At 47.4% G+C, this 14,321-nt stretch overlaps 1 protein-coding gene across 1 annotated transcript in view; it reads left to right on the forward strand.

Annotated features, from left to right (window-relative positions):
• The first annotated feature begins 4,950 nt into the window (after window positions 1–4,950).
• The window catches only part of TMEM247 (transmembrane protein 247), an 11,366-nt gene continuing 1,995 nt past the window's right edge, over window positions 4,951–14,321 (forward strand). Inside the window, exons 1-3 of the mRNA XM_011965778.1 lie at window positions 4,951–5,082; window positions 5,756–6,115; window positions 9,575–9,763. Coding sequence (XP_011821168.1) covers window positions 4,966–5,082; window positions 5,756–6,115; window positions 9,575–9,763 — 666 coding nt within the window. The 5' untranslated portion in view covers window positions 4,951–4,965. The remainder of the gene's footprint in view (window positions 5,083–5,755; window positions 6,116–9,574; window positions 9,764–14,321) is intronic.

The raw sequence follows: 14,321 nt of genomic DNA on the forward strand, positions 1-14,321 counted from the left end.
GTCTACCAGGAAATCATGAGTGACTCATGTAGGACAAGCAACACGGAAGGCATACAGAGAGGCCATACAGTTGGGGCTATGAAGAGCCCTTAGAAGCTGAAGTTATGAGTAAGCTGAAGTCGGGAGGAGGCAGGAACCTTGCCTACAGTGAAGCAGGAGGTTGGAGGTTGGGGGTTGGCAGGGCGGGGGTGAGGAAGGCTGTTGGTGGGAAGTGAGGGGATACGGAGAAGCAGAAACACCGGAATCAGCCAAGTTATACCAATGACAAGGCACATGTGAAGGTGCACCAACTCTGGCTGCTGGTCCCAAAATTGCCCCGAAACCAGCACAGTCCCTGCTAAGCCAGCTCATCCCTCATCCCTGTTGCTGGGCTCCCACGTGTTCTTGTCTCCTTTACCCTTGCATATGGCTTTACTATACAATTCCTTTCTCTGAGCTCAACAGAGGAAGCAGAAACTCTTTTCACACTGTCACCAGTGCCAAACTGACCCAAGGCTCATAAGACCCGTTTCCTCAACTGCTGGGAAGTTCCCTAAAGGACAGGGGTCTAGAGACAGGGAAATGAGAATGCTAGACTGTGTGTTGCTTTGGAATACATTGCTTTGCTTAATGAATTAGTGCACTTTCATGGAGGTCTGCCTCCTAGGGGAAGGGCAGAGAGCAGAAACAGAAGGCAACAGATGATGAGGATCAACTGACACTGTGCTCATGCTGATCCTTTCCTCTCACCCAAATCCCACCCACCCTTCATGTTCCCTCTTCCACCAAACCTTTCTCAGCTACTCCAACCACATCAGCACTGATCCTTTTTTTTTTTTTTTTTTTTGAGTCAGTCCGACTCTGTCACCCAGGCTGAACTGCAGTGGCAAGATCACGGCTCACTTAAGTGGGCTCAAGTGATCCTTGCACCTCTGCCTTTCAAGTAGCTAGGACCCTAGATACATGCTACCATTCCCAGCTAATTTTGTGTGTGTGTGTGTGTGTGCGTGTGGTAGAGATGGATTCCCACTGCTGCCCAGGCTGGTCTTGAACTCCTGGGCTCAAGTGATCTTCTAGACTCAGCCTCACAAAGTACTGGGATTACAGGCATGAGACCCTGACCCCTGACCTCTTAACTCCTATGGTACATTGCCCGATTGGCCCCAATTCTTCATCCCCTATATCCAGACCTTTTGTCTTTCTTTATGGTTCCTCCCACTAACTGGGCAGAGTACATTTCACCATCCTTTGACTTTGAGTTTGTCCATACAACTGGCTTTCTCCAATAACATAAGATGGAAGTGATGGTGTGCCAGCTCCAAGGCCTCTTGTACTTCTTCCATCCCCGAGCAAAGTGTATGCCCAGGCTACCCCACTATTCCCAAGAGGAAGATAAGAGATACATGAAACAAAGCTGCCTTGGCCAAGCTCCCCCAGTTGAATCCAGCCTAAATCAGCCCACCTTTAAATGTCTGAGCTAAGGAAATGTTTATTGTTGTAGGCCACTGACCATTTAGGGTTGTTTGATCTACAGCTGACAACTACCCATAGTACTTATTGTGCATTTCCATACTTGGTGATTTAACAGCAGTGGATTATTTGTACACATGTCATTGTGTCTTTGAGCAGATCTCTCCTGGTTAAGATTGCCAGGTTTCACAAATAAAGATACAGGATGCCCAGTTAAATTTGAATTTCAGACAAATAATTTTTTAGTAGAAATGTGTCCTGTGCAATTTTTAGAACATATTTATACTAAAAATTATTTATCTAAAATTCAAATTTAACTGGGAATCCTGTATTTATCTGGTAATCCTACTCCCAGGAGTGCTTGAGACAGTATAGATATCTTACACAACAGCTGTGAGATCATTTACATGGTCACCACCATAATGTTGGGAGGGGAAAGTCATGGTTCAGTTAAAGATTTGCAAAGACAGAAAGTGAACCTTGAGCATGCTCCTCTCCCCAGTGGCAAATCTACTCTGCATAATAATGGCGATCATGGTTATCTTTTGCCTAGTCCCTGTGTGGGCAGTGCGTGGGCTAAACACCCTATCAAATTTTTATTATACTTTAAGTTCTAGGGTACATGTGCACAACCTGCAGGTTTGTTACATATGTATACATGTGCCATGTTGGTGTGCTGTACCCAATAACTTGTCATTTACATTAGGTATATCTCCTAATGATATCCATCCCCCCTCCCCCCACCCCACGACAGGCCCCAGTGTGTGATGTTCCCCACTCTGAGTCCAAGTGTTCTCATTGTTCAATTCCCACCTATGAGTGAGAACATGCAGTGTTTGGTTTTCTGTTCTTGTGATAGTTTGCTACACTGGTTATCGTATTTAGCCACTCATCCAATCCTTTTTCAAGATTTTTAGCTTGTGATGGGTTCGAACATCTTCCTTTAGCTTGGAGAAGTTTGATCATCTGAATCCTTCTTCTCTCAACACGTCAAAGTCATTCTCCATCCAGCTTTGTTCCATTGCTGGCGAGAGGCTGCATTCCTTTGGAGACGACGTGCTCTGATTTTTAGAATTTTCAGCTTTTCTGCTCTGGTTTCTCCCCATCTTTGTGGTTTTATCTACCTTTGGTCTTTGATGATGGTGACGTACAGATGGGGTTTTGGTGTGGATGTCCCTCCTGTTTGTTAGTTTTCCTTCTAACAGTCAGGACCCTCAGCTGCAGGTCTGTTGGAGTTTGCTGGAGGTTCACTCCAGCCTGATCCTTCCTCTGGAAGCTTAGTCTCAGAGGAGCACCCGGCGTATGAGGTGTCAGTCGGCCCCTACTGGGAGGTACCTCCCAGTTACACTACTCAGGAGTCAGGGACCCAGTTGAGGAGGCAATCTGTCCATTCTCAGATCTCAAACTCCACGCTGGTAGAACCACTACTCTCTTCAAAGCTGTCAGACAGGAACGTTTAAGTCTGCAGAAGTTTCTGCTGCCTTTTGTTCAGCTATGCCCTGCCCCCAGATGTGGAATCTACAGAGGCAGGCAGGCCTCCTTGAACTGCAGTGGGCTCCACCCAATTTGAGCTTCCTAGCTGCTTTGTTTACCTACTCAAGCCTTAGCAATGGCGGACACCCCTTCCCCAGCCTCGCTGCCACCTTACAATTCGATCTCAAACTGCTGTGCTAGCAGTGAGCAAGGCTCCGTGGGTGCAGGATATAATCTCCTGGTGTGCCATTTGCTAAGACCATTGGAAAAGCGCAGTATTAGGGTGGGAGTGTTCCGATTTTCCAGGTACCGTCTGTCACAGCTTCCCTTGACTAGGAAAGGGAATTCCCCAACCCCTTGCATTTCCCGGGTGAGGTGATGCCCCACCCTGCTTCGGCTCACACCCCGTGGGCTGTACCCACTGTCTGACAAGCCCCAGTGAGATGAACCCAGTACCTCAGCTGGAAATGCAGAAATCACCTGTCTTCTGCATCACTCACGCTGGGAGCTGTAGACTGGAGCTGTTCCTATTTGGCCATCTTGGAACCCCCCGCCTCCTACCCTATGTAATTTTCACATCGGTGCTGCAACCTAGGGAAGTGGCTAAATCTTTTTAGCCATTTACAAATGACTACACTTTCCCTTGGTCACACAGCTGGAGAGAGTAGCAGAGCCGGAATTCAAATGCAGCCCTTTATCTTTCCATATTGCAATCCTGCTTTCAGCTACCAAAGATGTTTTGCTGCTGTTTTCACAAAATGGAAGATGACAAAATATATTCCCCAGCCCTCCATTCTACCCACGTGGGAGTATGAATGACAGGTTGTATTAGTGTCCTAGGTTTGCTGTAACAAAGAACCACAGACTGGTTGGTATAAGTGACAGAAATTTATTTTCTCACAATCTTGGAGACTCAACATCAGAGATCAAGGTGCCAGCAGGGTTGGTTCCTTCTGAGCACTGGGAGAGAATGATCTGTTCCAGGTCCGTGATGGTTAATTTTATGTGTCGACGTCACTGAGCCATTGGATGGCCAGATCTTTGATTAAATGTTATTTCTGGGTGTTTCTGGAAGAGATTAACATTTGAATTGGTGGACTGAGTAAAGCAGTCTGCTAAAGCAGTCTGCCCTCCTCAGTGTGGGTGGGCTTCATCCAATCCACGGAGGGCCTAAACAGAATAAGGCAGACTGCTGTTGAATTGGTGCTCTCAATTCAATTGCCTGACTACATGAGGTGATTCGTCAGTCTCCTCCTGCCCTTGGACTGGGACTTCCACCATCAGTGCTCCTGATTCTCAGGCCTTTGCACTCACTGGAATTTATACCACCCACTTTCTGGGAGCACCAGCTTGCAGATGGGAGATCATAAAACTCCTCAGCCTCCATAATTGCATGAGCCAATTCTGTGTAACAAATGTCATTTTGTGTTCTGTTTCTTTGAAGAACCCTAATACAATGCGTCTCTCCTTGGTTTGTAGATGGCCATTTTCTCCCTTGTCTTCACATCATCATCTTCTTACAGGGACACCAGTCATACTGGATTAGGATCCCATCCTAACGATCTCAATTTCACTTAATCACCTCTATAAAGACCCTGTCTCCAAATAAGGTCACATTCTGAGGTACTGGGGGCTGGGAGTTAGGACTTCAACATAGGAATTTTGGGAAAAGAGGGGGACCTGGTTTAGCCCATAACAGGGTTTGTGGAGCTGAGACTTATCCCAACACAATCTTCATTTTAAAAAGGAACCCAAGGGAACAGATTTCAAATGGTGGAATTCTGAGTTTCATAAGGTAGAACTCTAGTTTTTAAAGCAATCGTTATGGGCAGGAAAGGCCCATCCTGCAGTTCTTAATGTTAGCATGTTAGCACCTCAAAAGTGTCACCCTCCACCAAAGGGGCCCTAGCAACTTGTAGAATGTAGGTTATTATGAGGACATGGGATTGTGATGGTGGCCAGGCTGTGGAATCTGGTGAGGCCAAATGTCAGCACCTCAAATGATGTCTTGTGACCCCACCTGGCAGCGTTCTGGTTTTCTGGATGGCAGCAGAGGACAGGGAGATGATGGAAGCCCGGGGTGCGGGAGAAAGTTGCCCAACCTTCCCCAAGATGGTGCCTGGTGACTCCAAGTCTGAAGGGAAGCCAAGGGCTTGTCTGGTAAGGGGGCTGCTGTGTCTCACGGACCCCACCTATTCCGTCAGGGGGAGCAAGAATACTGTAGGAACACATGATAGGAGCTAAGTACTTTGAGATTCCAGACAGCTGCCAAGAACATCAGGTGACAGGTACCCCACCCCTGTAACTGGCACCCAGCTGTCACCAGGGACTAGGTAGCCCTCCATAAGATTGTGAAGTCACATGAAGATGGCTTTGGTCTCCTCCATCTACCTCCCCACTTGGGGCCCTCCCCTTGCTGGGTGGATAGGACCTGGTTCCCCACCATAGCCCTCTTCCTGGTCCCCAAATATTTAGGTTCTCTCAACTCAGACCCTAGGTTTCTTTCTCCCTCTGACTGATCTCAAAGTCAGGTAGAGTTGAGGATGGACCCGGAAGTTGCCTCTTTGGTGATCTGAAAAATCACTAGGAAAATGGACATCCATCTACTCAACTCCCAGTGCCTCCACTTGCAACTTTAGGGCACCATTACTTGGTGCTAGTTTGTCCTCTCCTTCTTGACCCTCAGGTTCTGACAACTCCGGGTAAAAGCACTTCTAATAAGAATTCAGCCTAGATCTTTTCAATTCCTGGGGCTGCGGGAGTTCCATGGGGTCGGGAACAGCCCCATCCTGACTCCTCATAGTACCTCCCCTCCCTGCTTCCCCTGCCCCAGGAGGCAGAGTCCCAGAAGCCAGACTCCTCCTATGACTACTTGGAAGAGATGGAAGCTTGTGAGGACGGCGGCTGCCAAGGGCCGCTTAAATCGCTGTCCCCCAAGTCCTGCCCTGCCACCAAAGGCCAGGCAGGCGACGGACCCAAACCCGCAGAGCTGCCCCCGGCCCCTGGGACTGAGCGCAATCCCGAGATGGAGCTGGAGAAGGTGCGCATGGAGTTTGAGCTCACACGGCTCAAGTACCTGCATGAGGAGAACGAGCGGCAGCGGCAGCACGAGGTGGTGATGGGGCAGCTGCAGAGGGAGCGGCAGCACGAGGTGGTGATGGAGCAGCTGCAGCAAGAGGCAGCACCCCGCCTGGTGGGTGACAAGGAATGGGGCACTGGGAGGAGGGAGGCCTGGAGCTGCGGTCCCGTGGGGCCTAGAGCAGGCGCCCACCTTCCCTGGTTTGCACGGCATCCCACCCTGCAGATCCTGGATCTCGGCTGAAAGGGGCTGAGCATCCACAAGGGCGGTCTCCAGCCCTCTCTGTCTTGGCTTACGTCCAGAGATGTCGGCTCACAGACTTAAAGCTCACTACTCTACCTGGCCAGCTCTGTTAAACAGAGCGTCCACAGGAAGCTGAGATGTGATTCTCTAAGGAGAGCTGAGGCTGGGAGGGGCCCCAGAACCACATCGCCCACCCAACAGCATTTTTGGTAGCTTCAAGGAAAAGTCTTCAACGTTTCCTCCCTCTTCCACCGCTCACAAGTTCTCTCTGCATCTCTTAAAATTTGGTGCCTGGAGGCTAGACTTAGAATCCCCACTGCAGCCTGGCCAGTGGATTTTGACAGAACCATCACCTCCCCGATCAGGGCTATGTTTATTCTGTTGGATCATACTGCCTTGTAGTCAACTGAAACAGCCATCTTTTCACAAGAAGTACACCACTCTTCCCTAATCTGTATTAAAGGGGGATAAGAATGCCCGACTTGAGATTAAATGGGACGTGAAGAGCTTAGCACAGTGGTTAGGCTATCGTAAGCATTCAACAGTGGAAGATGTTTAAAGCAGTGTTTCCTGGGCTTTAAAGTCAGAAAGTCCTGGGTTAAAATACCAGGTATAAACTCCCTGACATTGGGCAAATTACTGATTTCTTTTAGCTTTGGCTTGCTCATCCATGAAGTAGTACCTACTTCATAGGGTTGTTGTGAGGATTCAATAAGAGAACACATGCAAGGCACTTTGCAATTAGCCCAGCACATTAAGTAAGCACTCAATAAATGTTAGCTATTACCATTTTTATGTACTCATGCAATTCACTTCTTGACCCAAATGCAACAACATACATCATTTTTCAGTTTTATTGGGATGTGATGTATTAGCTGTGCTTCCCAGCTCTGAGTCATCCTCAGTTCTGAGAACGTGCCTTCTGCCTTTATCCAAGTCAGTCACTGCTGTAATTGTTGAGGAGGATATGACCTAAAGTAAATACCACTAAATGTCTCTCTATAGGTTGGCAGTGTCTCATTAATCATCACCCTTGAGTTACATTTTATCCTGCTAACATTTCTCCACCTTATCCAAAAAACGGAGACGCACTGTCAAATGGTTTCCCAAAATTAAGATATTATATCACCTATAGCATTTCCCCAATTGACTAGTCCCGTTTTTGTTTTTGTTTTTTTAAGAAGTAAGGTTGGTTTTGCATCATTTGTTCTCAATGAACACATGCTGGCTTCCTAAACAATTATCTTTTTTTCTGTTCACAAAATACCTGCTTCATTATACGTGAAATGATTTCACTGAACTCAGTCAAGCTTACCAAACTGGGATTTCCAGAATCTTCCCCTGCCCCCACCCCCTTTTTGAAAAGTCTAGAAAATATTTGCCTATTGCTTGGACTTTAGCGCACTTGCTAATATTCTTGAATTCTAAGTTCCATTTCCAAACTTGTGACTTTTCTCAGTAGCCTGGGATAAAATCTGTCACAAAGTGGAGCCTGAAACTATTTAAAGCAGATATGATATTGTAACTATGCCTTTGGCCTGTGTCTCCTTCCAACCATATTTATTTTCCCTCCTTTTTAGTTTGAAAATCTTTCTCCTCCCTGGATGAGATGAAAATCTTTGGTATATAGTCCTATCTCTATCTCTCTTCTGCTCAAAAGATAGAACATTGAAAGTATTTTGGAAAGTCTAAAGGGTTTCACAAGCACATTTTTTAAATGAAAGTCATAATGATCACCTGTCAGCATTTCAGACTGAAACACGCGCAGAGCAGAGAGGTGGCAAAGTCCAGGGATCCAGAGCCATACTGAGCCTGCAGAGAACCGTCGGGTCAGCCCCGCCCTCCACTCCCATTAGAACACTGGATTGCTTTCTCTGGTCTCCAACTTTCCTAGCTATTGATTTTAGAGGCAGCATCACCAGAGTCATTTTCTGTCCCCTCAGTTTGGTCTAGTTGCCCTCACATTTTATGTAGCTGTTTCAATAGTAATGTGTCCTCATCCCCCAGCCTTTGGCAATAGTTTACAAAAGTGTTTACTTTTTGTACATTTACTAAAAATTGGAGAGTTGACTTGATGTTGAAGCTTCCCCTCTTCTCTTTTTCTGGGAGGGTAAATAGATGGACAGACAGAGTTTATTGAATTAAAAATACCTCTTTGAGTGTGTTTCTAGCTAGTTTAGGGCATCTCGCTCCCTGCCACCTGGTGCTTTCCAAAAAATATGGCATGATTTTTACAAATATTTTTAAAAATAATGCATGGGTTATGCCCTCTTAACTATGGATCAACATAGTATCAGCTTTTGCCTTACTTATACATTGACGCTTTCTACAGTTAAAATGAAGACTGTTGGGCCCCAATTATATAGATTCAAGAGAAGAGCAACCCGCAGGCAGAATTAGCCAGACAACTCAAGCTGCTTTCCCCCAGCCCAAATATTCTGAGGGTTTAGGGAGACCCCATCACCAATCTCTCAGCACCTGCCTCCAGGAAAGACCAAACTCTGGACTGAAGGACCATGGACTGACGCACGTGATATGTGTCAGGACCCAGGGAGTCGGAAACAGTCATTTATATGCAACGGACACTGTATTATTGGGCCACTGTCCAGGAAACTAGGTTGAATGTCAGGGCACTGTGAGAGAACACTCCCAAGACCCCAGATCCAGATGTGAGGCTCTTGGAGTCAGAGAGAGAAGGCCCACGTGTGTGGCTCCAATGGGCAGTACAGACCATAAAGAGAAAGGAAGGTGGTGGCCTGGTGCCCCAGTCAGGAGGGATAAGGGCAGCTCAAAAAGTGAAAAATGATGAGTTCCTTCTGTGTGCTAGTTGCCTGACTAGGAATGTTTCATTATCTCAGTTTTCCTCCTGTGATCTTTTATTTATTTATTTTTTAGAAACAGGATCTTGCTGTCTCACCTAGGCTGAAGTTAGTGGCATGAGCTTAGCTCACTATAACCCTGAACTCTTGGGCTCAAGTGATCCTTCCACCTCAGCCTCCCAATAGCTGGGACTATAGGCACATATCACCACATTTGGCTAATTTTTAAATTTTTTTTATAGAGACAGGGGTCTCACTACATTGCCCAGGCTGGTCTCAAACTCCTGGCTTCAAGCAATCCTCCCACCTTGGCCTCCCCAAGTACTGGGATTATAGGTATGAGCCACCTTGCCCAGCCCTCATGATTTTGGAAATAGGCACTATTACCCCTTCCTTAGGTGAAGATGATGACCTGAGGTCACATACAGGCAGGGACAGAGCAGGACTGAACCTAGATCTGCCTGGCGCCAACAGTGGCATCACCATCTCCACCGTCTTCTCTCCCTCACAGTTTTCAGGAGGCCTCCAGAACCTCCTGCTGCCCCAGAACCAGTTTGCCATGTTCCTGTACTGCTTCATCTTCATTCATATCATCTATGTCACCAAGGAGATGGTCTTCTTTCTCTTCGCCAAGCACTACCTGTTCTGCATCGCGGCCATTTTGCTCTGTTTGATTAAAACTTTCTGGTCATACTTCCAAGTGCTTTTGCTCTCTCCATCACTGGGAACCCTCGCCCCTGCCATGCTAGAGTGTTATCAGTGCATGATCCCAGCCTCCCGGGCACCGCATTTGTTCACTTTGTGCCTCTGTTCAGTCAGAATCCACTCTTAGGAAGAGCCCTGCTGTCAGTCATTTACACCCAAGAGTGAAGAAACATGTTCATGCCACCTTATACAGAGCCTGAGTTCTCACTGTGGACACGATGCTTTATCCCAAGAGGAAGATATCAGATGTTAGCAGGTCAGGGAGATATCTGCAGGGAAGGAGTGTTTAGAACACCTTTCCAGAACCCTGGAAGTACATCATGACCAAGCTGGCTTGGGTTTCAGCACATCTGCTCGTGTTCATAGACCTCTGAGAGGTGGGAAGCCTGTGATCGGCTTGGGAGCGGCCCCCGCCCCCATCTTCTGCAAAGATGTCCATGTCCTAATCCCCATGAATACTTCATATGGCAAAAGAGGCTGAGATGTGATTGCATTAAGGACCTTGCAGTGGGGAAATGATCCCAGATTATCCAGGTTGGCCCGTGGTAGTCACAAGGGCCCTCGTAAAAGGGAGACAGGAGGGTGTGAGTCAGAAAGGAGACGTGACCGTGGAAGCAGGGGCCGGAATGACTCGGGGCTGTGGGTCAGGAAATGTGGGAAGCCTCTAGAAACCAGAAAAGGCAATAGAAGCATTCTCTGCTAGAGCCTCTGGAGGGAGCCCAGCCCTGCCACCCCATGTTAAGCTCCTGACCTCCAGAACTGTAAGAGAATAAGTCTGTGTTATTTTAAGTCATTAAGTTTGTAGCAGTTTGTTACAGCAGCCACAGGAAACTAATACAGGAGCCAAGACTCCCAAGCTCCCTCCAGCTGTGCCAACATGGCAGGATACCATCACCAGGCCACTGGCCAGGCCTCATTTAGCACTGGGCCTGAGCAGACTTGTACACAGCTGGCCTTCAGACAGCATATGGTTAAAAAGGAGAGGCAGTGAAGCTCCAGGGAGCCCGGCACAGGCCTAGCTGAACCTGGTGGACAAGGAGTATCCCTATCACTGAGCTATGTGTCCCCCGGATGAGGCATGTGGCAAAATAAGGGCATACTCCTAGGGGACATAAGGAAGGAGGAATTAAATGCCTGATTAGACCCAGAGGACGTCATTAATTCTACTCTATTGGAAAGCTGGACATGAGGAAAAAAAAAAAGTTGGCACACACCCCCACCCCTGTACCCACCTACTAATCCAAGCACACACACTCACAAAAATGCAGAAAAGCTAACCAAGGAACAAATACACTGACACAGAGATACAGAACAAGCATACAGTTGTCCACAGTAGAGAGGTTCACAGCCCCTCAAACAGACAACCACCCAAAGGAATAGACTCTGAACACCAGAGGGCTCACGGTCAGGCACAAAGTGAAGCTGCCCCACATGTCCGCAACAAAGAAAAGGGGTTCAACTCCCCCAGTCACCAGCCCCTCAGCCCTTCAACACACAAACACTCCTTGCAGACTGTCAGCTGCTCTGAGCCCAGCAGCCCAGCCACGATGGCTGGCTGTGCCACAGGATACTTTAGTGATAATGTGGCAAACTGACGAGGCTGGACACAGCTGTGCAATTAATCAAGTCTTTATTGACCCCTTCTCTCCTCTGGCATAGGGCTCTGCCTTCAGAGGGACAAGAGAATAAGTTTCTGTCTCATCGGCTCTTGAGCGACTCTCAGTAAAATCACGTGAAAAAATGCCTTGGGACTTCAGTGTCAGTACACATTATCATGCCGTTTAAGTCCATGGTGACTTCTCATTTCCCACCCGGCGCCATATATCCATCCCCACTGACAGCTGCATGTGACAGGCACTTAATTTGGAAGTGATAGAAGTGTCATTTCTCATTAAACTTTCAAGGATGGGCCATTGTGGTGTGGGTCACTTCTTCTGATTTTATTTGATCTGGGTTTCTGCCCCATGGAGTTGAGGTGAGAGAGATGGAGATAAGGATAGCAAAAAGTTTAAGGTCCACCTGTTTACCTTCTTAGAGCAGACAGAACTGGGCATTTATAAAACACACACACATGCACAAACCAAAAAAACACAAGTGCTATAAGGTCATTTAATCCATCCATCTGTTGCCAGGTAAAACTAGACTTAAATACATTCAGTTTTCTTAATCTTCAGAGAAAGTAAACTCCCCTGAGCAGTTAAGTGAGCATCTCATCCCACCTCTTTAGCCACAGACATGAAATCTACTCTTCCCTATTGTGTTTGAATACTGAAGCCACTAGCCTTAGATCTGCCCTCTAGGAAAATGAGAACTACTCATGGTCACTCCCCAAACTTAAAGCAGATCTTCTGGTTCAAATGCAAAGCAAAAAATCAGAAGAGAGAGGGTGGCAAAGGATAGGAAAAAGGCCCAGCTAAGCAGTTACCAGCCGGGTAACAAGCCAATGTACAAGCGCCTCTTCAGCACCAATGCGAACACGTCATGCGCCCTAAGTCCCTAAGGAGGCTATCATCACCAAAACCCTGTAGGTAGAAATGTTTATCATCTCCGCTTCACAGCCAAGGATACCGAGGTTCAGAGAGGTTAGACTTAACCACGATCATCCCAGGGCACATGTTCTTTCTATGTTACCCTGCTCCCAAGATCCTGCCTTAGGGAGGATCTCACAACCTTGCTGGGGAGATGAGTTTAACACACGTGAAAATATAAAGCAGCTATCAGTATACAGACCTCAGCTATAAATGAGGTCATAGAGGAGCTCCCTGGAGCCCAGGGTGATAGAGGAAGTCTTCTTGAAAGACGAGCTCGTAAGGCTAGGTAAGTCCGAACAGGTGGAAATCAGGTGGGATGCCTCACACAACTGAAGATGAGGCTGGGAGTGTGTAACGTGTATCCAGGAGAGAAGGGTCACACTTGCTCCAGAGAATGGTGTAAAAGGTAACAGGCCTGGAAAATTGGTTTGGGGCTAAGTTTTAGAGAGCCTTGAACATTGGTCTGAGGAATATAAACTTAATCCCTTGGGAAATAGGGAATGCACTAAAGATTATAGAGTGGAATAGTAATTCAAAACAGATAAATAAAAGCCTTTCTCCTTCTCCTTTAATTCCTGGGGACCACCTTCTTGCCTGGACCTTCCCGTTTCCAGACCAGAAACTTTCTGAGGTCCTGAGTTTGAGGATTACATTCAGCTGTAAAATAAATCCAGCCACAATGGCTTCACCAAATAGAGGTTTATGTTGCTCACATACCAGGAAGTCCCAGGTAGTCCGTCCACGGCTGGTGAAACTGCTCTCGAAGTCACAGAGTACCCTGGTGGCGCCTTCCTCCACCACCACAGGGCTCTTATCCTCAGCCCATGGCGTCCAGCCTCGTAGTGTCAAGTTGGCCGAAGCAGCTCCAGGTGCCGGGTCCACTACTCCAGGTCAGAAAAGGAGCTGCCTTTTAAAAGCTTCCAAGGAAGCCCCACCCAGAGACTTCTGCTTACATGCCATTGGCCAAACTCAGGTCACGTGGCTGCACCTATCTGTAGGGTGTCTGAGGTAGTAAGTTTTTTGCGTGGACACTCTTGCAGCCTCAAACAAAATTAGAATTCTGATAGTATGAGTGGAGGGGGGAGACACTGAATTAAGCAAATAACTGGTGTATCATTCCTAATTCCTTAAGCCCAGCTCCCACTCCCTTCCTGAGCTGCTGAGCCAGAAAGCCTTGGTTGGGTTGAAACCATCGGGTGGAGCACAGCCGTAGCCAATCTGGGCCTGGCCACTGCCGCACTCGGCTTTAAGGAAGAGTACTGCATACCACAACAGGGAGGTCATGGGTTTCCCTGGCCACACACCTGGAGCCACTCTGCCTTCATCCTCCTGACCGCTGCCTGAGGCCCCATGACCTGACACAACCAGGGCAGCAGACTGGGAAGGGCACTCCTCTCTGTGCTGGGTGCCCTCAGCAAAGCTGCAAGGGGAGGCAAGTTGGACTCCAGAGCCCTTCCCCTTCCTGATCCCAGATCCCACAGAACAGAGCCTGGAGCCAGTCAGGGGACTATGGTCAGCCCACGGACACTAAGCTGCTAAAGTCTATGTATAAGAGATTGCACTCATTGCAAAGGACCACTAAGCTTCAGCCTAAATAATGAAGCACTAATAGTAAAGTTTCAGGCAGGCTTAGGGAGAAAAAGATGGGCGAATCTTTCCTGCTCCCTAAATGGAATATTGTAGGTTGCCACCCTGAGCCCAAGGACTACAGTTGGAGAGACTCAGGTTGGAGGGTTAAAGCTTGATTCCAAAGGCCACTTTCCTGCCATGTATATTTCTAGTCACAAGTTAGCAGATGACTGTAAGCAAGTCAGTTAAGTTTTCTAGACTTCATTTGGGTGACCTCTAAATTATTTAGACTCTAACTCAGAAAAAAGAAGGACCAAAGTCTAGAGATTGTTTGAGAAATTCTGATTTAATTGATCTGAGATGGCATCCAGAGGTGATTTGTCAGCCTTACAAGTGCCCCAGTTGATTCTAATATGCAATCAGGGTTGAAAGACCTAAATCCTTGCCCTTCAA

This window comes from Mandrillus leucophaeus, unplaced genomic scaffold, assembly GCF_000951045.1.
Source record: "Mandrillus leucophaeus isolate KB7577 unplaced genomic scaffold, Mleu.le_1.0 Scaffold736, whole genome shotgun sequence".
NCBI classification, from domain to species: Eukaryota; Metazoa; Chordata; class Mammalia; order Primates; family Cercopithecidae; genus Mandrillus; species Mandrillus leucophaeus.